General features: G+C 43.5%; 2 protein-coding genes across 3 annotated transcripts in view; both read right to left on the bottom strand.

The window, feature by feature from the left end:
- The window catches only part of ASAH1 (N-acylsphingosine amidohydrolase 1), a 42,154-nt gene that overhangs the window by 10,824 nt on the left and 7,715 nt on the right, over positions 1 to 23,615 (bottom strand). Inside the window, exons 2-5 of the mRNA XM_043893386.1 lie at positions 6,820 to 6,866; positions 4,820 to 4,910; positions 4,004 to 4,090; positions 814 to 892 (exon numbers count right to left, since the gene is read on the bottom strand). Coding sequence (XP_043749321.1) covers positions 814 to 892; positions 4,004 to 4,090; positions 4,820 to 4,910; positions 6,820 to 6,866 — 304 coding nt within the window. The remainder of the gene's footprint in view (positions 1 to 813; positions 893 to 4,003; positions 4,091 to 4,819; positions 4,911 to 6,819; positions 6,867 to 23,615) is intronic.
- On the bottom strand, positions 18,457 to 20,065 carry LOC122687766 (protein SET-like). Of its 2 annotated transcripts, XM_043893388.1 has the most exons (2): positions 19,193 to 20,065; positions 18,457 to 19,151 (listed from the first exon to the last, which is right to left on the bottom strand). In XM_043893388.1, exons 1-2 carry the CDS (start codon positions 20,004 to 20,006, stop codon positions 19,144 to 19,146), a joined length of 822 nt encoding a protein of 273 aa, XP_043749323.1. In that variant the 5' UTR covers positions 20,007 to 20,065; the 3' UTR covers positions 18,457 to 19,143. The 2 variants fall into 2 exon arrangements, with proteins under 2 accessions (XP_043749323.1, XP_043749322.1); XM_043893387.1 differs by having other exon boundaries at positions 18,457 to 20,065.

Below are 23,615 nucleotides of genomic sequence, written 5' to 3'. Positions count from 1 at the left end.
TATAACACACTCAACAAAATGCCCAAATAAAAGAGAGTGACACTATCACACGGAGAATCAGCAAGTGGAAAAAAGTCTTTTATCAATACTATGCTAACTGTCAATGGTTACAATCGCTTTGAAAAACTGGTTGGCAGAGACTCCAAGGCTAAATTGCTCAACTACCCTATAACCCAGGTCATATCCCAGAGAAATCAGTGTACATGCCCATAAAAAACATGAACAAGAATGTTCACAATTCAAATGTGAAAATGACAAATATCCAAGTCATACTACCTATAATGGTATGTGCAAGAAACCAGACAACAGTTCACATTGTTTGGCTCTATTTGTACGACGTTTAAGAGGCAAAACTAACCTAAGCTGAAGTCCAAATAGTGGTTACCAAGAGATTCAGAATTGTGCAGAATGGAGCAGGCTGGATTGCTGTAAATTGTTTCTGTATCTTGTTCTGAGTTGTGATTAAATGCAAGTATGCATGGGGAGTCCCAGGTGGTGCAGTGGTAAAGAATCTACCTGCCAATGCAGGAGATATGGGTTTGATCTCTGGCTTAAGAAGCTCCCCTGGAGTAGGAAATGGCAACCCACTCCAGTATTCTTGCCTGGAAAATCCAGACAGAGGAGCCTGGCAGGCTACAGTCCATGGGGTCACAAAGAGTTGGACATGACTGAGACACACACACTCCTGGATATTAAAAATTCTACTGATCTGTATTCCTAAGATCTGTGTACTTCACTGTATGCATTACCATACCCCAATAAAAAATTGGGGGTACTTTATTAAATTTTGTAAAACTGCAAAGTGAACTTTACCTAAAGGGATTTCAGTAATAGCTGCAATTCCCTTCAATTCCTCCTCGAAAGGGCCAGGCAAGTTGCCAAGCAGACCAGGCTGAAAAACAAACACATTAATAATCATTCAACCTCAAGTGTGGCTTTGAGATTTGGTTCTTTTACATATACTCTGTATTAGCCATTGTTGCCACAATAGGTGATCAAAGCTTATTTTTTTTTGCCTAAGGGGTTAAAACCCCTGTGTTTTTAAAAATTAATTGAGCCAGAGCTCTGGGGCAGGCAGAGCTGAGGGCTCAAGCTCAGGGCTCCTGGAAGCGGGTCTTCCTGCTGCATTGTTTCAAAGACCCTCAGAGGCAGAGTCAGGTAGCCCAGAAGTTGGGTCCCTTGCCTCTTGTGAATTGTTCTGGGGCTTGGTCTCTCTAATGCGAAAAGAAAGAGAACTCTCAGGGTGGTCTGCAAAGAGAGTGGGGAAAGTGAGCACCAAACCCACGATGTGATTAGCGTATCAGCTTAATCTTGATTACCCACTACAGCTCTGAGACAGAGGAAGTCAAAAAAGAGCTCAGAAAAGGGAGAGAGAAAGCAGAAGTCGTTCTCTTCCTTTTCACTGCAGCAGCTGAAGGTGAAAGAGCTGTGTGGATGCCTTTAAAGGTATTTTCTCAGGCTGTGTGCGAGTGTGGGACATAATATCCCCAAAGAAGACGCAGAGCAGGAGGCAGAAGACGAGGAAATGGCAGCTTCTCAGGGACAGTTGACATTCCGGGATGTGGCCATAGACTTCACTCAAGAGGAGTGGGAATGCCTGGGCCTCGGTCAGCGGGCATTGTACACAGACGTGATGTTACGGAACTACGGGAACCTGGCCTCCTTGGGATTGGACACGGATGAATCTCTAAGAACACAAATATTCCTTTCTCTGATGAACAGGACTTGTAGTCTCTGGGCTGAATCTGGTCACCTTTCTGGAGCAACTGAACAATCCCAGGAGTATAAGGAGAGTGGAGACAGCAGCCAGATACCAGCTGACTCGACATCAGCGAATTCATACTGCGCAGAGACCTTAATCATTGTGTGAGTGTGGCCAAGCCTTTATTTGGAGTTCAGCTTTAACTGCACATCATCAAATCTATGCTGCTGCTGCTGCTGCTGCTAAGTCGCTTCAGTCATGTCCGACTCTGTGCGACCCCATAGACGGCAGCCCACCAGGCTCCCCCGTCCCTGGGATTCTCCAGGCAAGAACACTGGAGTGGGTTGCCGTTTCCTTCTCCAATGCATGAAAGTGAAAAGTGAAAGTGAAGTCGCTCATGTCGGACTCTTAGCGACCCCATGGACTGCAGCCTACAAGCCTCCTCCATCCATGGGATTTTCCAGGCAAGAGTACTGGAGTGGGGTGCCATTGCCTTCTCCGCAAATCCATACTAGGGAGAAACGATACACATGTACAGAATGTGGCAAAGCCTTTAATCAGAAATCAATGCGCACTACATGGCTGCGAGTTCATACTGGAGAGAAACCTTGTAAATGTGCAGAATGTGGCAAAGGCTTTAGTTACAGTGGCCGTCTCTCTAAACAGCTGAGCGCACACACTGGAGAGGAAACCCTAGTAAGGGAACAAGTGATGGAAGGGGTTTGTCCTAAACATACCTCAGAAAACACGAGTGTTTAATACAAGAAACCTATGGAGATGATGTAACACATATGTAGAAAGGTATTTAATAAAAAATCAAATGTAAATAAACATAAGAGACTGCATATTAGAAAGTATTCCATCAATACTTCTTTTCTGAAGTTTCTCTGAAGGAGAATTACTGCAGGGAGTACTCCATAGTTAAAACTCACAGAAAATGGATATATTAGCATGGATCATGAGATGAAGACTGATGGTTAGAAAGTTAGAATGAATTATTAGCAATGTATGCTTGTTTATAATGACGTGATTTGAGATTATTTGAAATGAATGCAATACAACACTCAGATAATCCATACTATGCTTCGTTTCTAGTGTGTATGCAAACATGGGTTTTTAATGGTCTATGCTTCAAAGATTAACCTTTTTATATTGTGTTGCAACCATTTCTATCTCTACTCCATTAGAAGATGAAGGATACCAGAGTGTAAAATGGACAATGTGGAGGTGTTTGTCATTGATCTGAAATATCTCTGGAGGTTGCCATGATGTAAGTGCTCATGGAATCTTTTCATGTCTTAAAGTAAGACAGAAGTTGGTTATAAATTTTCAATAGTTATATCACTTGAATTGTAAGAACACAATCACATTTCACTATACTATTGATGGATCTTTATAATAAAAACACAAGTCATGAATGTTATATAACAATGTTGAAACAAAGACAGGTTCTGTGATCACCAAGAGATGTATTAGAATCCCTTCCTGGAAAAGCCACGTAATTAGTGTATATCATATTTCCTAAGTGTTTCCTAGGCTTTGTTTTGTAAGCCATAAAAATCAGAACCCTCACATCATTATTTCAGAAAAATGAATATCTCTGTGCTTTTGATGTGTATTTATTTAATCATGGATCATACCATAGATTTATTTCAACTGTGTGAAATTAACACATGGCTGTTAATAAAAGTGAATGGTTTGTAAAAAAAAAAAAAAAAGAAAAAAAAATTAATTGATTAATTAATTTTTGGCTTTGCTGGGCCTTCCTTGCTGAGCTTGGGCTTTTCTCTAGTTGCGGCAAGCAGGGCTACTCTCTAGGTGCAGTGCGAGGGTTTCTCCTTGCGGTGGCTTCTCTCGTTGCGAAGCGTGGACTCGAGGTGCGAGGGTTAGGGTAGCGGTTGGAGCAGCAGATGGAGCAGCAGATGGAGCAGCAGACGGAGTAGTAAATGGAGCAGCCGTTGGAGCAGTAGACAGAGTGGTAGTTGGAGGAGCTGTGGCCTGCAGGTTTAGTTGCCCCATGGCATGTTCACCCACAAACCATTTCTTTTATAAATACATTAAAGAGCAACAAACTGCCGAAAATTACCATGCTACTTTATGTCTTGTAATACTACCAAGCACCAGAATTTTAAGTCCCTCTGAGGTTTTAACAGTAGTCTGAAATAAAAGCAAATTTGTCCAAGCTCCTTAGAAGAGGCTGTCAAATTATGCCTTTAAATAAGTACAGAGCCTTCGCTGAATCGTGTGTACATGTGTCCATGTGTGTCTTTAACATTTATTGTAGGAAATAATATTTCTTACCAACTTTTGATCCACCAACTGTACAATTTTTCCACTTGGCACAAATGCATTTATTATATTCTTCATGGAATTCACTATAACTTTCAGCTGAAAAATAAATTTAAAAATTGATAAGAGACATAAGGAAGTGTTGACATTTAACATTAATCTTGATATAGAAAGTATCTGAAGACCACTTCAGAAGAAGCTTGTAATTAATGTACATCCATGTTTACTAAATGATTAGCCCTGTTTTGTAAATCACAGTAATCATAATTGTCATTATATCACACTGATCTGTATACCTAAGAACTGTGCACTTTACTGTATGTATACCATACCCCAATACAAATTTTCTGAAAGCCTATAATCTGTATTTTAATCAAGAACCACACAATGAGTTACAGAAGGTTTTATTTCGACTATGTATGCAATGAATATATATTAATAAAAAACTGAATGCTTTTTAACCGTTAAAAAAGATTAATTTTTGTGTAACAAAAGACAGATATAGACTTTTGACTTATCTACATGTAGCTAAATACGAGTACTATTTAAAAACATATGTAAACAAGACATATCTTTAACATGACATGTGATTAACTTTAGATGGTAATATATGATATGAGATAAAGAAACAAAGGCAGAGGCTAGTAAAAATCGAGACGCTACAGAGAAATGACATCCTCTTTTCTCTACTATCATTTATTATAAATGGCAGAGAACCATGGAAAGCAGATTCTTAAAGTACGTGGTACATAGTATCATGATGTGTTCTTTTAAATACAATTATATTCAGTCAAGTCAGAAATAAAAGATTTAAGAATCACACCCTACCGCTGGTGCTTTGACCACCATCAATTCATGCCATCTTTTGTACGGTGGTAAATCGAGATTTATGGTGAACCACGGAACTGGACCCCTGTAACTGCAATGAGAGGTGTATCATCTTGAAATGTTTAAAATCAGTTTCTTGATGATGGTTAGATAGTTACACCATTATAGGTATGTTAGAGACATATTCTTAATAACAACAGAGAAGTTGGTACTCAAACCAAAATTTGCAAAAAAGCTCCTTTTCCACTCAGCGCTTCTGTCCTGGGTCATTTATACAATGCCATTTTAGAAATCCTAAAATGGAATTACAGCATTATAGGAAGGTTAACACATAATGGTGATAGGTAAAATAATCAATTTTGGCTCAATAGCTTTATGTAACCTGAATATCACTGCCAGGAAATATATGCCTTTCCCCATCCTAAATCTCTACAAAAATTAAGCCTAGGCTCTGGGCACTTCTCCAGTTGGTTTCCCAGTCTCAGAATTCCCTCTCAGACAGTCTCAACACTGTTGTCAAATCATTGACTCTAGAGCTGGCTTCAGTAAGGTCCCTTTTTAAGCCCCCAGAATGGCAACACAGTATATGAGCTTCCCACCATTTTCTTCAAGAACCTCACTACTGACTCAGCCATGCTACACTTCCTACCACACATCCTCTCTTCTCCGTTTTTGTTTGTTTTTTGCTATGCTGTGCAGCATATGGGATCTTAATTCCCCAACCAGGGATCAAACCCAGACCCCTTGCATGAAAGCACAGAGTCTTACCACTGGACCACCAGGGAAGTCCCCACATTCTCTCTCCTCACTCTTCTTAGTAAGTCCAAGCCAAGTCACTGTTCATCATATCCATTCCCCGAAGTCCTACTCTTCAATTTACACATAGCCATTTCTACTGTGAGGACAGTAGCAACATCCACTACCTGATGAGTGGAGCCAGGGCTGAAACCCTGATGGATGAACTCTGCAACTCTCCTGTCACCACAGAAACATGATCCCCTGGCACCTCTCACTGGTCTGAAAGAGCCCTTACAGGTGTGCCACTCAGTGACTGCTGAGCTCAACGCTGCCCAAAACCAGCCCGCATTTGCTCCTTCACTGCCCTGCCCCGGAGAAGCAAAAGGTGCAGCCTGGTGGGAGCTGCAACGTTACCAGGCTCTTAAACATACAGACATAAATCCAGACTGATTTTCCATGGTGGGGGTGGGTTAGGAGGGGATGTGTTAGTTCCTACAAGTCACAGAATTGGGGTCCTACTTATACTTCTGTAGTCACGAATAGGAATAACCCTTCGGTTAAAGCATGCCTTCTGTCTTCCTTTCTCTGCGGCAGGCTACTTTCAGTGCAAGGGAAGAGCGGGGAGGAAACGGTGACTCTTCCTGACACCTCTTCCTTCTTTTTCACATTCTGTACCCGCTGGGGTGGTGAGCCATTCTTAGGTTTTTCCCTATTTAGCCACGCAGGATTTGAAAAGGCCAAAACCCTAAACTAAAAACATTAATGTTCAACACACTAAAACATGTTATTGGCTATTCCTATGTTTTCCAATCCTGTTTTGGCCTCAATAGTTTTGATGATCATGGGCAGGGTTTATTTTTTTTTAAAGTTTCATGTGAGATGCTGCACTCTTTTGCTTCAGCATGATGGGGTGGTTTATACTCAGGCATCACAGAAAATCACAGGTCACCTCTGCATTTGTCAGCATGAGAAAAATACTTAGGGGAAGATAGAAGAATTTAGTGGAGAATGCTAATCCTTTTTTTCTCCCTGATTTTGATGGGCTCAAAATGGGACATTTCATCATGGGGTATTTTCTTCACATTTGTTCAAAGTCTTAGCCAAATGCATACCACACAAACCTCAAGGGAAACAAAATCATCTCAGGATAGAAGACATGACTTAAGTAACATGATCTCATTACTTCTATGAGATCACACTTAACATGGAGAGAAATCTCCAGGAAGGTCAGAGTAAATCCTGCTCGTCTGACGTTTACTCACGTGGGCCCAGAAGGAGGATAAGTTGATTTTCTGCAGTCTTCGGTCCACTAAAAAACAAAGACAAAAGTTTCAGAAAAACAGAGTAGGAAATCTGCAAAGACAGCTGGCAAAAACAAAATCAAGCATGATTTGTCATTTTAGACCATTGCAATGCCTCTTAAAAGTCTTTTCCTCCCATGAAAACTTCTAAAATCTCAAACTTAACTGCATTTTCAGTCTCTTCAATTTGCCCTATTTGCCAGGTATTCTAGTTTGGCTTTTCGACTGCAAATACACTGAGTTAAGCGGAAATACAATACAGATGGGGACTTCCTTGGTGGTCCAGTAGTTAAGACTCTGCACTTCCAATGTTGGGGGTGCAGGTTTGATCCCTGGTCGGGGAACTAAGATCCCACATAAATGGATGTAGACCTGAGTCACTCTGCTACATCTGGAACTAACGCAGCATTGTAAATCAACCATATGTCAATTTTTAAAAAATTAAAAAAAAAATGCAGATGGAGGGAGTTCCCTGGTGGTCTCGTGGTTAGGATTTTGGGCTTTCAGTGCTGTGGCCCAGGCTTAATCCCTGGTGGGGGAACTGAGATCCCAAATGCCCCGTGGTGCAGCGGAAAGAAGGAAGAAGAAACTAGAAGAACGTTTATGACACCCAGGTTGATTTATCCCTTGCCAGGATCTGATATTACTTATGAGGTAACTCTACTGCAAGAAATCTGCATCCTAAACCAGACTTTCAGGGCACGGGGCCAGGCCCCTTTGTTAGGTAGTCAGAATAGGGAAAAAGAGTCCAAAATGGCGGTGGCTAAAAGACCTGGAAGGGGAAAGCCCGGGAAAATAGAACAAAGGAAGGTCCGAGGACCAGAGTGAGAACCTCAGGTAAAACAAGCAACGCTCCTGCCTAGGCCCAGTTTACATAAGACAGGCCCAGGGACAGAGAAACATATAAAAAGCAGAGCCAAAGCCCTCTTCCCTCTTTTCTCTCTCTCTCTCCTGAGCAATGGGGTGATCTTCTCTTTGCATCTTTGGATCGACGTGCCCTCACGCCTCGAAGATGGATTTTCCTGCTATTATCTAAATAAGTAGAGCTGTGACACTGAGCTGTAACACTGATTTACTTAAGAGCTATAACACGGTCTGTCCTCTGAGAGCTGCGACCCGCCGAGGGGGCTTCAATGTCCGTCACTCCAAATTTTTGTTGTGACGAGACAAAGAACCGAGGAGCATACACTCGCCTGACGTCTATGGTGCCGTGACTCGGATATAACCTGGCTGAAACAACCTCCACGCGGAAGAGGCCAAGCGCAGCAGGAGCCCAGCTCAGCAAAGCTCCTGTGGCAGAAGAGGAACGTGAAGAAAACCCAGCGCAGGGGAAGGCCCGTCGTGCTAGAAACTGGGGCAATGAAAAACGAACTCAGCAGAAAGCCCACGCGGCTCAGCCTCAGATTCCAACAGACCTCAGGTTAAGGTAGGAGGTCCTAGCTCCTATGGCTGGAGGGACATGCCTAACAAAATCTTAACTCCTTTAGAATCTCTCTTTTCTTGTTTCCTTGAACCCCGCGAACAGGCGGGCGGCAGTGGGCGCAATTGAGGGACTCTGGAGAGGCTACTCTTAGGTATGTCCCAAAGGCGCTATCTGCTGGGCCCCAGCAGCTGTTACCCAAGCCGGTGGGGGTTCTTCTGTCCCTACTCTTTGTGCCAAAAATCAGGCCAATGAAAACTGTGAGCACCGGTCAGATATCTAGCAAATTTTCCAGTAGGCTATGAAGGGGATCCCTTGGCACGTTTTTCCCACTGCTTTTTCCTCTTTTCCTTCAGCTCTTTCTCCCGGGACTCGAGCCCGACCAAAACCCAGGATGCCCGGCTCAGGCTCTGAGATCTTACTGCAAAAATTCAGTGAGAGACAAAGTGATAAGTGGGAGGTGGATTTGCTAAAATCCAGAGAGAAGCGCCCGTTCTACAGGGTACGGCCATGGAATGTGGCCTAACTAAGTTTTGTGAGCGGGGCGAATGCATATGCTAATGAGCAGGAGGATCATCCCAGCCATTGGGGAACCACCCACTCCTCCCTCTGTTGACAGTGCCTTAGAGCTGTTCTGCCACCTCTGGGTGTGTCTTTTGGCTTACAGATTGGGGATTTTGCTCGAATTTGACTTGTCCTGATGGACCCAATTGATTTCCATCAATTTATGTTATACCCCCATGCTATGTCATTCTTTCAAAGGTTGTGCTCTGCCCCCCTTTCCCTCCTGTTTCATGCTCCTTTCCTCAGCCCCATCCGGGCCCACAATGTTGCCTCTACAATCTTCTAGAGGGATAACAAAAAAATAGCTGGCCTTGGGAGAGAAGAACTGTATAATATCCAACCCCTTAGTCCTACCTAGCATTGGTCACACTGGAGACCTTGGGGACACCCAAACTCCAGCCTGGGGGTCCCAGAAGCTCATCACGCCTTGACCTGCCTAGGGATCTGGTCCTCGAAAGGTTGTCACGCCTCAACCTTTCGGGGATCCTCTAGTCCCAAGGGTCCCAGGAGATTGTCATGCCTCGACCTGCCCAGGGGCCCAGTTCTCGGGAGGCCGTCACGCCTTGACCTGCCCGGGGATTCGATCTCTAGGAGGCTGTCACGCCTCAGTCTGCCTGGAGATCTGCATCCTGACCCGGGGATGCCTGGCTCTCAGGTTGCGACAGTACTAGGTAGGATGAGCTTACATCATGGTATCTTCCCATCCACAGTGGACAAACTAGCAATGAGTTACAACCCCTTAATTCCACCCAGCACTGGTCACGCTGGAGACCTTGGGGACGCCCCAACTCCAGCCCGGGGGTCCCAGGAGGTCATCACGCCTTGACCTGCCTAGGGATCTGGTCCTTGAAAGGTTGTCACGCCTCAGCCTTTCGGGGATCCTCTAGTCCCAAGGGTCCCAGAAGGTTGTCACGCCTCGACCTGCCCAGGGATTCAATCTCTAGGAGGTTGTCACGCCTCAGCCTGCCTGGAGATCTGCATCCTGACCCGGGGACGCCTGGCTCTCAGGTTGCGACAGTATTGGGTAGGATAAGCTTCAAAAAGCCTATTAGTTTTTTTCTTTTCCTTTTCCTCCCTAACATGACTGTTTTTCAGATGGGAAATAACCAATCCACTTCCCGGCAGATGCCCTTGAGGTGCATCCTTGATAACTGGAAGCTGTTCGATCCTCTTAACTCTGAGGAGGAGTCATTTAAAATTCTTTTGTGCCACTGCGTGGCCACGGTATCCACTGGGGGACGAGGAACACTGGCCCGAGGATGGGACTTTAAATTACAATACCATCCTGCAATTAGAATTATTTTGCAAAAGACAAGGGAAATGGACAGAGATCCCCTATGCCCAAATTTTCTTCAGACTGAGAGATATGAAGGAACTCTGTCTTAAGTATGGGATTGTTGTACACCCTAAAACTGAGCCCACTAGGCAAATGGTGTTAGGCACAGGCAACCAAGAGAAGGAACTCCCCCGTGAAGGCTCACCTCCCACAGCTCCCGAGTTGCCTGGTGCTTCTTCCTTGTATCCAAGCGTGTCCCCATATCCGGGAGCACCCCCTCCACAAAAGCCAGCTTGAGTATGTCCCTTAGTTGAAACTGGAGGAGAATTCGGACCAACCCGCGTCCATAAACCCTTCTCCCTCTTAGAACTAAGACAGATCAAACAAGACCTGGGAAGCTATACAGATGACCCAGGCAAATATATAGATACGTTCCAACATATTACCTTGGTCTTTGACTTGACATGGAAAGACATCATGGTCATATTTAGTCAAACTTTATCCGACCCTGAACATACTAGGGTCTTAAAGGAAGTCCGGAGGTATGCAACAGGGCTTCACATGTCAAGCGATAGATACCCAGTAAGGGAAACTGCAGTCCCCTCCTCCAATCCTAACTGGAATTATAATGACTCTGAGCACATCTGGGAAGGGATCATTTTCTAATCTGTGTGAAGGCAGGACTGAAAGCAGCCCAGCAAAAAGTCATCAGCTATGCCCGGGTCTCAGCAATAACTCAGGAGCCCAATGAGAACCCCGTTGCCTTTCTAGAAAAGCTAAAAGAGGCCCTCCAAAAGTTTACCAATCTGGACTTAGACTCTTACAAGGGACAGGTGATTTTAAAGGACAAATTCCTGTCCCAGTGTGCATCAGACATCAGGATTAAGTTACAACAGCTACAGCAGCAGGACTCTGCTGCCTCTGTAGATGAGATGATCCAGACAGCCCCCAATACCTTTTATAACAGAGAACAGGAGAAGGAGGCCAAGGCCCAGGAGAGGGAGAGAAGGAAAGAGACAAGGCATGCCCAGGTGCTGGCCGCCCTCCAGGGAAGCCCGATGGCACACCCCGAGCCCTTGAATGACAAGGCACGAGGCAAATGCCTAATCTGTAGACAGGCGGGGCACTGGGCCAAAGAGTGTCCTAACCGTGACAAGTCTCCTAGAACAGCTTGCCACAAATGCCATCAACTGGGACATTGGGTGGCACTCTGCCCTGGGGACCCAAGAGCCTCAAGGTCAAGCGCCAAGCCTTCCCTCACGATGGTTCAAGAGGACTGAAGCGGCCCGCTCCAGCCAGCGCACCTGTCACAGATAACCATCACGGCTGGAGCCAAGGGTGCAACCGGATGTGGCAGGTAGGTCCGAGAATTTCTTGGTTGACACAGGGGCTACCTACTCTGTCTTGATCTCCTACTCCGGAGCCTTCTCCTCCCAAACCTGTACCATTTTGGGTGCTACAGGAAAAGCAACTACTAGAAGATTCACCCAAGCACTTCTTTGTTGCTGGGATGGACAAATATTTTCCCATCAGTTCCTGGTGGTCCCTGAGTGTCCTACTCCCTTAATGGGAAGAGACATATTCACTAAACTGGGGACCACCCTTGTGATGGGAAGCTTTTCAGCCCCTAGGGCCCTACAGCTTCTGCTTACTACTGAGGAACCCATCACACCTCCAACAGAGAGAGAACAAAGACTATGGGAGGACAAAATTAACCCCCAGGTGTGGGACCAGGGGATTCCTGGACGAGCCCACCAAGCTGAACTGGTCATCATTGTCCTCCGAGATCCCACGTGGTTTCCTAACCGGAAACAATATCCTCTCAAAAGAGAGGCTCGAGAGGGACTACAGCCTTTAATAAATAAATTCCTTGCTTGTGGGCTATTGGTCCCCACCAGTTCGCCATGTAACACACCAATCCTCTCAGTAAAGAAAAAGGACAGAACCTGGCAAATGGTTCAAGATCTTCGGATCATAAATGAAGCTGTAGTCCCCCCTCCATCCCACAGTACCCAGTCCCTACGTAATCCTGGGAGAAATCCCACCCAGTGCCAAGTGGTTTACAGTCTTGGATCTCAAAGATGCGTTTTTTTGCATACCACTGGCTAAAGAAATCCCAGTATCTTTTTGCCTTGGAGTGGGAGGCCCCAGGAGAAAAACACCAACAGATGACTTGGACAGTATTACCTCAGGGGTTCAGAGATAGCCCCCACTTGTTTGGACAGGCCCTTAGCCGGGATCTCCTAGATCTGGACCGGGGACCTAATGGGAAAATACTACAATATGTAGATGACCTACTAATCTGCTCTCCAGATGAGAAAAGTGCCCAACAACATGAAATTCAGGTTCTAAACTTTTTGGCAGAAAGGGGATATAAAGTCTCCCGTGCTAAGGCACAGATGGTCGAGACAAAGGTCACTTACCTGGGAGTTCAGATTACACACGGGTCCAGGATCCTCTGATCGGGTACAAGGAATCCTCCAGTTGCCCTCCCCCACGACTCAAAAACAATTGAGAGCTTTCCTGGGGCTAACTGGGTACTGTAGAATCTGGATACCCAACTATGGTCTAATTGCCCAGCCCTTATATAAAAGCTTAAAGGGACGAGATGATTCAATCCCACAAATGTGGGGAACTCCTCAAAAGAAGGCAGAGGCTACACTAAAACAGGCCTTCACTCAGGCACCTGCCTTGAGGTTGCCAGATCCAAAAAAAGCATTCCAACTTTATGTCCCTGAAAGAGAGGGAATAGCCTTGAGGGTGTTAACTCAAAGGTTGGGATCTGAGCCCCAGCCTGTAGCTTACTTATCTAAGAGACTTGATCCAACCACCCAGGGCTGGCCCCCCTGCCTTCAAAATCTTGCAGCTATTGCAATTATGATAGAAGATGCTTTAAAACTCTCCTTTGGGGGCAAACTATTTTTACCAGCCACCAAGTAAAACAACTCCTAAATGGGAGAGGCCATTTATGGATGTCTGATCAAAGAATCCTCAGATATCAAGTAATACTGATGGAAAATCCAGGCCTCACTATATCCCCTTGTGAGGTTCTTTACCCAGCCACCCTCCTGCCTACCCCCGAGGGCTCTCTCCCCTTTCACTCCTGTCTAGAAACCTTGGACCACTGGACAAAACCCCGAGAGGGATTGTCAGAAGATCCTCTGACCAATCCTGAGGAAATCTGGTACACTGACGGAAGCAGCTTTGTCTTGGATGGAAAAAGAAGAGCCGGATATGCAGTAGTCTCCAGTTTTGAGATCATAGAGGCTAAGCCACTGCCACCAGGTACTTCAGCCCAATTAGCTGAGCTCATAGCCCTGAGTCGAACTTTAGAGCTGGGAAAAGGAAAAAGAATAGCCATTTATACTGACTCCAAGTATGCCTTTCTGGTGCTACATGCACATGCAGCTATTTGGAAAGAAAGGGGCCATCTGACCACCCGAGGGTCCCCAATCAAATATGGTGATCAAATCCTTAGACTCTTGGAGGCAGTCCATCTGCCTGCTGAGATTTCAATCTCCCACTGTAAAGGACACCAAAAAGGGAGCACAGAAGTGACTCAAGTGAACCAAGCAGCCGATCAGGCAGCTAAGAGAGCAGTGTTACAGAACCATGACCTAATAGGGGTTGCCACCTTAGTTCCACAGACTAACTTGCCAGAAACTCCTTCATATACTGAAGGTGAGACTTTTAAAGCTAAGAGTAAGGGCTTTCAAGAAGATCATATGGGGTGGTTCCAAAAGGAGGGGCTCCTTTTTCTGCTTGGGAACCTCCAATGGAAGTTGGTTAACTCCTTACATGCCACCACTCATTTAGGAGAAAAGGCCCTCCAAAGATTACTAGAAAGGTCTTTCAGAGGAACAGGCTTCCAAACAACTATAAGACAAGTAGTCTCCTCTTGTCCCACTTACCAATTAAACAACCCCCAAGGAGCTCGAAGACCCCAGCTGGCCCAGCCTGTCCAACGACGTGGGGCCTATCCAGGAGAGGACTGGCAGATGGACTTCACCCAGATGCCAGTTTCTCAAGGGTATAAATATCTATTAGTCATGATAGATACATTCACAGGATGGATTGAAGGCTTTCCCACCCGGACTGATAAGGCTGAGGAGGTAGTAAAAAAACTGCTCCATGAAATCATTCCAAGGTTTGGTCTGCCCAGGTCATTACAAAGTGACAATGGGACATCATTTACTTCTAAGATCACCCAAGGAGTCTCTAAAGCATTGGGCATTACTTATTATCTCCATTGTGCCTGGAGGCCTCAGTCTTCAGGAAAAGTAGAAAGGGCCAACCAATTCTTAAAATCAATGATAAAAAAGATAACCCAAGAGACCTCCCTGGGATGGAAGGAGGCTTTACCAATAGCTCTCCTCCGTACCCGTATTGCCCCTAAGGAACAGGTTGGTTTTAGTCCTTATGAGATGCTATATGGGAGACCTTTTGTTTATGTCAATGACCTCTTCCTAGATCCAGAGGTTCAGACCCTCCAGTCTTATACCATGGCCCCTGGGCAATTCCAACAGGATATACGCTTGTGGGGTATGAACCAGGACCCAAAAGACTCTAAAGACTCTCCACTATATGCTCAAGGGACTCAAGTCCTAATTAAAGTCTGGAAGGATGGGTCCCCAAAGGCTCAACTCCAGCCCACATGGAAGGGCCCCTACCCTGTAATACTTTCTACTCCCACAGCAGTCAAGGTGCCAGGACATGACTCCTGGATTCACTACTCACGAGTCAAGCCATGGAAGAAAACAGAAGAGGACACTCAATACACCTGTGAGCCCCTGGGAGATCTCAGATATCTATTCAGAACTACAAATGAGTGCCATTCTATTGAACACCCCCAAAATCTAGTTTCTGGGGATAAGATTTCTCAAGACAGCTCTAAAGAGCCAACACAGCTTGGCAGAAATAATACTCCAAAACAGACAGGAGATAGTTCTTCTGATCTCTGAACAAGGAGAGACTTGAGCCATCCTGGTGATGTAAATTTAAAATTGGCTAATGCCCCTACTAGTCCTTGTTATGCCACACTGATGCTGCTTATGACTGTCCCATGTACTGTCAACTGTCTAACCTGTCTTGTCTCCGCCCAGGTAAAGCTACGACACGCAGCGCCAGTTCAACAAAGATATAAAACTACAGCTAACCACGAAAAACATCAGTCACCCTTAGATGGACACCGCTATAAGGACTCTGAGGCCTGAGACTAGCAAGAGGGGGAGGCCCAGTGCCCCTCGCCGTCCCAGTTCAGCAGGAAGTAGCCAGAGAGACCTTGATGCCCCTATTCCCAAAGAATTGGGCCTCCCATCTCTTGAGGGGGGAATGTTAGGTAGTTAGAATAGGGAAAAAGAGTCCAAAATGGCGGTGGCTAAAAGACCTGGAAGGGGAAAGCCCGGGAAAATAGAACAAAGGAAGGTCCGAGGACCAGAGTGAGAACCTCAGGTAAAACAAGCAACGCTCCCGCCTAGGCCCAGTTTACATAAGACAGGCCCAGGGACAGAGAAACATAAAAAGAGGAGCCAAAGCCCTCTTCCCTCTTCTCTCTCTCTCTCTCCGGCGCGATGGGGTGATCTTCTCTTCGCGTCTTTGGATCGACGTGCCCTCACGCCTCGAAGATGGATTTTCCTGCTATTATCTAAATAAATAGAGCTGTAACACTGAGCTGTAACACTGATTTATTTAAGAGCTGTAACACGGTCTGTCCTCCGAGAGCTGTGACCCGCCGAGGGGGCTTCAATGTCCGTCACTCCAAATTTTTGTTGTGACGAGACAAAGAACCGAGGCGCATACTTCGCGTGACACCTTCACACCCTGGCCCTTCAGCACCCCAGCCTCCCTGCTCAGCCACATGCAACCACACGCTGTGCTCTCTCACTGTTCATGCCTGTGCAAGCACTCGCTTTGCCTTCTGCCTACAAAGCCCACTCTCCACCTTGTAAACTTTTGGCTCCAACTTCTAAGATCCAGCTCAGATGTCTGTTTGGTGATGTCTTCATCTACTTGCCCTGGGAGAACAGCCACCCTCTCCTCTCCACTCCCTCAGCACACGTACACATCTCCCTTGCCACCCTTCTGAGGTGCACTGTAATCCTCTGTATCTCTTCATGACCAGACTGTTCTTGAGGTGTGTGCAGAGCCCCAGCGAGGAGGCCACTGCTGAGATAATGAGGGAACGAGACTTTTTAGGGAACATGGTTTAGTCTCAGCAGCAAAACAGAAATGGTTCTCAATATAAAATGATTTTAAAAAATCCACACTGATTTATCATTCTTTTATTACTAGTCTCAAGATGCCAAGATGCATTCATCTTCTTTTTGCTGGAGACCCAATATTGCAAGAGAAAAAAGAAATTGTTTTAAAGAAGCATAAATTCACAGTAAGAAGAAGGTGAAGTAGGAAAGGAAACTACTAGCACTGTAGTTTAAGCTCAGAAAATATATCTGCAGCAAATTTGTGTGGGAATGGAAATCTCACATCCTGTTTTAAGTTTTGATCTCCTGGGAAGTGTATAAGGTAGTCTGACGTTACCTGATATTCAAACATTAATTGTCAAAATACCACAAAATACTGTCAAAATGTGTTTCTCATATAAATACCATTTTGTTTATAATTTTTGGTTGAACTCATTAAAAAACAGCATTAAGTGTAAACTTAAATTTTCAAAGGCTATCATTAGAACTTAAGTTCCATTTCACATGATTGGAATATAAAATATTAGATATTAAATAGTATCGATTTGACAGTTCAGTATCAAATTAGCACAAGCTAATTTTCAAAACCAATCAGTGTTCAATACGACTGACTGAAGGTGGTTCTTACTCAGAAAAATTTCAGTCTCAGTCCTGAGTTCAGAAGTTGTAGTAAACCTGCACTGCTGCCATCAGGGGCAGGACAGTCAGGATGCAAAGCATCTGTTTCTTACAAAATTCACACAAGTGAAAAATCTGTGACAGCAAAAGAAGTTCATGGTTGAATAACAACAACATGATAGATTTAAGTATGTTCCACAAAGTACCTGCCAAATTAACTATAAAATGAATAACCATAAGCTTTAAACATCTGGCATTTTCAGAAGTTTTGTACATTTGTCCAACTAAGCCTTTTTTCTGCTCCACCACTATTAATTGTTACATATCATAGCAGATTCCACTTCAGGTTTTAGTGAACTACTAAATACCCAAGTTCTCTGAAAACACCCTTGGCCTGCTATTGCTTTATGCAGACTATTCAAAAAGACTAATTCTTTAGTCTCAAACTTGGCATCGGATGCTAATAAGCGATCAGTGTCAAGAGTCAAGAAGATAACTGGGAATCATTTGCCTTGTTCCGTAATTGATCTTGACACTGCTGCTGAAGCCCCAGGCAGCAGCAGTCTTCGGCTGAAGGCTAAAATAGTGTGAAACAAATTTTCTCGGGACACATTTCTTCTACTTCTGCCATCAAATGTGATTTCACCAACTCACCTTTAGTAAATGGCTTTCCTTGCTTTGCTTATAAATAAACTACCTGGAGACTTACTTTGGTTGCAGCCTCATTTTACTTTTTAATATTTGTCAATAAATTCTGCAGTGATGAGATACTCTACATGTTGTTTTTCTGATCACTTTTTTCCCTAGGAATTGGGAACACTGATATCTGCGTGGTCTTGCAATGTCAACATACACTGTTTTCTTTGGATACAACTCTAGCGTCACTGTGTAATCAACACAATGCTCTGCCAGCTAATTATCAAGAAAACCCCTACTCTGCTTGGCCTCAAGGGCACATCTGAAGTCCATTTTCCTTGTTACGATGTGGTAGGCTTAGCCTCGTAATTTTCTTAAAGATTAAAATAATGTGATGCGTCAATTCATGTGGCACTTAAATGCAGCCGAGTTGTAACTGCATTAGCATCATTTCGAATGATGCATTAGTGTCATTAGAAACGCAGGGAACAGCACTGAAAGCCAGGAGCCCACTGCACTCAGGCTCTTCAAGGTCAAGCCAACTGCTCCCGTGCTGCAGCAGCCCCAGCCAAAACGCAAACAAGAGCACCCGTGGGCCAATAAAGCTGAGCTTACGGACCCTGACGTGCGAACTTCATGAAATTTTTACACGTCATGAAAGATTAATCTTCTTTTTTTTTTTTTTTTGTGTACACATTTAGTTTTATTGTAACAAAGCAACTTGTACACTTTTAACGTTTAAAACTGAGCATCATCTTTCCTTTCCAGTGAAACAAAAAGAAAAATCTAAAAATAAACAGGAACAAAATTACAATAGAGAATGTCAATTGCAAATAAGATCCTACAGGTTCTGCTGATTCTCCCATCGAGTGGCAGGGCTCAAGTCATCATTAGGAGAGAATTTTATTTTAAAAGTGTCATCTTAAACTGCAAGGATGTCCGTTAAACATCACAATTAAACATGCCAAAGGAGAAGCCATGTTGTCAAAATGCCCACTTAACCCACCCAACATCTCAAACCCACCCTTTGCTGACCTTCTATAACCCCATTTTTTTAAGTTTTTTTTTTCTTTTTTTAAACAAGAGAAAGTAGACAGATACATGTTGGTAAATGCTAACTGTCCATATTCACATAGAGACACAGTGTAATCTCTGAGCCCAATATACAGAGAAAGGAGGAAAAAAGCTAGAATTCTATGCACTACTACACAGGGGCCTAGCACCCTCCAGCTTCCAGCAGAGCTAAGGGAGCAGAAGGTTTTTCTTTTTTTCCCACAGAGCATGGTGGTGTTGATTCCATAGTTTTTGTTGAGACAGGAAGGGATAAAAATGAATTTGAAACAGAAAGGGGTAGAGATTCTTTTCCCACTGAATTCTGCTCAAGATATTTCCCCCCTCCCCAAATAAGTTGTGAACCATGGTATAAAGGAGAAAAGAGACCTCAAAAACAGGGCGACTGAGCACAAGAGGAGGAAAAAAAAAAAAAAAAAAAGACTGCAACTTGCTCCCAGGGACTGGAGAAAATTAAAAAAGGTTGGAATCCATCAGTGTTCCATTAGTCATCTTCTCCTTCATCTTCCTCTCCTTCCTCCCCCTCATCATCATCTTCATCTTCTTCACCTTCATCCTCATCCCCTTCTTCATCAATATCTTCCAATCCTTCCTCCTCTTCATCATCGTCGTCATCCTCTTCTCCTTCCCCTTCCTCATCATCCATGTCAGGAACCAAGTAGTACTGTAACGGATTTGGCCAAATATCATCTTTGATGACCTCTCCTAATTCATCTGCACCTGCATCAGAATGATCAGTAAACCAGGTGAAGAAGCTTTCTGGTTCCTCATGCTGTCTCTTCCTGCTGGCTTTATTCTGTGTTTGACTTGATCGTTTCGTCAAATCCTTTCCAGATTTCCATTTGATTTCAGTGGACTTTGAAGATGGGTCACCACTCTCATTCAGATGAAATTCTTTGGAGAGAATTTTATTTTCGAAGTAAGGGTTTTCATCAAAATAAAAATCTATTCTGTAACCTGATTTAATGTCTTCAAATTCTGTCACTTCAACTCTTGTCAAATAATGCAGCGCCTCTTCATCCTCCTCCCCAAGCAGTGCAGACACTTGTGGATGGTTAACAAATGTTGTTACCCAAAAATTGGGGATTTTGGCGATCAATTCTGACCTCTTCTGAAAAAATGGTTGGCGGAGTTTGTTATATTTCTGTTCTACTTTCAAAATCTCCTCACTGGCTTGTTCATTAAGTCTGTCTATTTCATTTTGTACTTCATCAATATGTTCAATTGCTTCTTGCTGTTCTTTTTCTTCCTTCGGCAAATTTGAAGAAGCAGATGCCTCATCTGGCCTGGAGGCAGGAGTCGGTCTGGCTTTCTTCAGTTTCTTTGCTTGGGGTGGAAGAGAAGACTGGTGTTTGGGGGCCATGCTGGGGAAAAAAAGCCAAGAACCCTCCCAGGAGAAGAAAGAGGAACTGCGAGCTCAGAGAACTCAGATTAATCTTCTTTTGATTCCCTCCCAACTTTTTTTTTTCCATTTGTACCCTTTTAAATTTTATTTTGTTTTTTAACTTATTTTATATTGGAGCATAGTCGATGAACAACATCCTGAGAGTTTCAGGTGGACCGCAAAGGAACCATCCATACACATACACGTATCCATTCTCCTCGAGAGCTTCCCTGTGGCTCAGATGGTGAAAAAATCTGCCGGCAACGTAGGAGACCCGGGTTCAATCCCTGGGTTGGGAAGATCCTCTGGAGAAGGGAATGGCTACCCACTCCGGTATTCTTGCCTGGAGAATCCCATGGACAGAGAAGCCTGGTGGGCTACAGTCTATGGGGTTGCAGAGTCGGATACGACTCAACGACCAACACTTTCCCTTTCACACTCCCCCTAGCTTTTGAAGGACATAAAAATACCGCAAGTTTGCAGACCTTACAAAAAGAGGTACCAGACTCTAGTTTGCCGACCACCACTCATGGTACTGACATCCAAACAAGCTGTTTCTGCTAGATGATTTCTTCAGTTTCAGTCAAGGCAAACCCTCTGAGGTGGTATGAAAGTGTTAGTCGCTCAGTCGTGTCTGACTCTTTGCAACCCCATGGACTGTAGCTCTCCAGGCTCCTCTGGCCATGGAATTCTCCAGGCAAGAATACTGGAGTGCCTTGCCAGCCCTTCTCCAGGGGATCTTCCAGACCCAAGGATCAAACCTGGGTCTCCCCCACTGCAGACTGATGCTTCACCTTCTGAGCCACCAGGGACGGTGGCATGTTTGTGGGAAAAAGAGACAGAAGCGGGAGAGACACTGTATGGGTTTACTGATTTGCTCAGCTGCAGTGGCACGTGCAAGTCTGGATGCAGAGGTTGGGAAGGGGGTTGTCATCTGTTTACTGGCCCCTCAACTGAACTCTCCTTTCATCTTCATTATTCTTATTCTCTAGAATAAATGTTACTTCGAGCCAGGAACCTCTCTGGGATCTCCTTTCCTCAAAACACCTTTGTCTACTTTTTTCATCAGTCAAAACTCCTGCAAGGGTTTTCCTTGGTATATATACAGAATGGAATACTTACTCAGCCATGAGAATAAACTAGTGGTTACCAGTGGGGAGGGAAGGCGGGAGGGCAATATAGGGGTAGGAGACTAAGAGTTACAAACTATTAGACATAAAATAAGCCACGATGATATACTATATGAGGCAAATAATATTTTTTAATAACTATAAATGGAGTATAACTTCTAAAAATTTTAAGTCACAATATTACACACCTGTAACTTAAATAATACTGTACATTAACTATACTTCAATAAAATCATAACTGTGGAAATAAAAAGGATAGGAAAACAAAGGTGAGAAACTTTCTCCCAGAATAGAAAAAATTATACAGAAAACACAGGAGGGGGGAAAAAAAAAAGAGATTTAGAGAATCAGTGCATGGAGTTCAACACTGATTAACTGGATTTCCAGAAACACAGCAGAGATAATAAAGAGAAGAAAGTGATGAAAGAGGTAATGTAAGAAAAATGTCTATAGCTGAAAGGAGATGAGTTCCGAAAATGAAAAGGCCTACTGATTATTTGAAATAATGACTGAATACAAGGGCCTTCAGTCAGACACATCACTGAGATATTTCAAAATGTAAAGGATATTGGGACTTCCCTGGTGGTCCAATGGTTAAGAATCCACATTGCAATGCTGGGGATGTGGGTTCTATCCCTGGTTGGGGAACAAAGATCCCACAAGCCACAACTGCTGAGCCTGCGAGCCACAACTAGAGAGTCTCTGCACAGCAACGAAAGATCCCACAGAAGTGTTTGCTTCTGAGATGGAAATTCTAGTTCGAAAAGATACATGTGCCTTAAGGTTGACAGCAGCACATTTACAACAGGCAAGACGTGGAAGCAACCTAAGTGTCCATTAACAGGAGAATGGATAAAGAAGATAAGATATGGAGTATTACTCAGCTATAAAAAGGAATGAAATTACTTCTATCTGCAGCAACACTGATGGACCCAGAAATAATCATACTAAGTGAAGTAAGTCAGAAAGAGAAAGACAAATATCATGGTATCACTTATATGTAGACTATAAAGAATAATACAAATGAATCTACTTACAAAACAGAAACAGACTCATAGACATAGAAAACAAATTATAGTTACAAAAGGGAAAAGGGAGGGGTGTAGGGAAGGATAAGTTAGGAGTACAGGATTAACAGACACAAGCTACTATATTTAAAATAGATAAACAACAAGGATTTATTATATAATATAGAGAATTATATTCAATATTTATAATAACCTATAATGGAAAATAATCTGAAAAAAAATACATGCATAACTGAATCACTTTGCTGTACACCTAAAAACATAATACTGTTCAAAAGAACAGAAAACACAACAACAAAAAGAGTTTGCTTCCAGAGAAGAGGGATGGGGTAGAAGGAATGAGCCAGAGATGGCTTCTTTTCATCATAAAGCTCTCTGTATTATTCGATTTCCTTTAACTATGTACACTCTGATACACATTTTAAAATATCAAATTAAAAACCTGCATGATTTCAGCTATATTATGTGGAGGATTTTCAGAGACTGATTCCCTGACATGATTTTAAGTATTTTTAACTGTCATTATCTAAAATTATTTTAAAATAGTGATGACTGCAATGGAGTGCAGGGTCCTCTAAATCCTTGTTTAGTGAAATGTTTAGCGTCCCCGAAATGTTTGGACCCTGAAAAGCAGCACTCTACTTAAGAACTCAAACTGCAAATTTTCCAAACACATCACTTAAAAAGAAGGGCAGGTGTTAACTTCAGAAATGCAACTCTTACCTCATCCTAACTTACTCATAAGATTCTTCTAAATATCAGACCTTCAGTTGAGTATAAAATGTGATCTGATTCACAGAAATCAAATTTATGGCCCTTTTACTACATTCCAAGTTTTCAGGAACTTTAGGGTCATGTGCTGGATGCAAGGCCCAGCTCGGTCAGGGACTAACCGAGTCCCAGTGACAGTCCCAGTCCAAGCTTCCCCTGCTTACTCTCCCAGCTTCCCACAGAGATAAGAATAAAATCTCAATTTATTTCCTAATAGGGAACAATCTGTATTTCCTTCAGGGCTTTTTCAGCTCAGTGAGTTAATGAAGTGTAAGGAGACTCATTTTTCCTAGTAATTACATCTGCATGATCTGGGTTGCAAAGCCAATAAATGAGAAGGCAATGGCTCTCTGTCAAATATGAAAGAGTTCAACCGGTCCCAGAGGTTAAGACAGTAACCCAGTCATCACACATGCAGGAACCTGAGGCTGATAAGCCACTGTACCATGATAACCCTGGTAGCGATAAATAAACACTGAAATACACAGACATGAAATCTGCATGGAATTTGACCATTAAGAATTAAGGGTAAATGTGACTGTAATTTTTAAAGGTAACAGCCACCAGATCAGGGTATTTCAGGTGGACACCAAGTGCTGTCACCAAAGTAATTTTTAAATTTTTAATTAATTTTTTTTATTGAAGTAGAGTTGATTTTA

The sequence above is a fragment of the Cervus elaphus genome, chromosome 32 (genome assembly GCF_910594005.1).
Source record: "Cervus elaphus chromosome 32, mCerEla1.1, whole genome shotgun sequence".
Classification (NCBI taxonomy): domain Eukaryota; kingdom Metazoa; phylum Chordata; class Mammalia; order Artiodactyla; family Cervidae; genus Cervus; species Cervus elaphus.
Note: the sequence above shows the minus strand (reverse complement) of the source record. Positions and strands in the feature narration are given on the sequence as shown.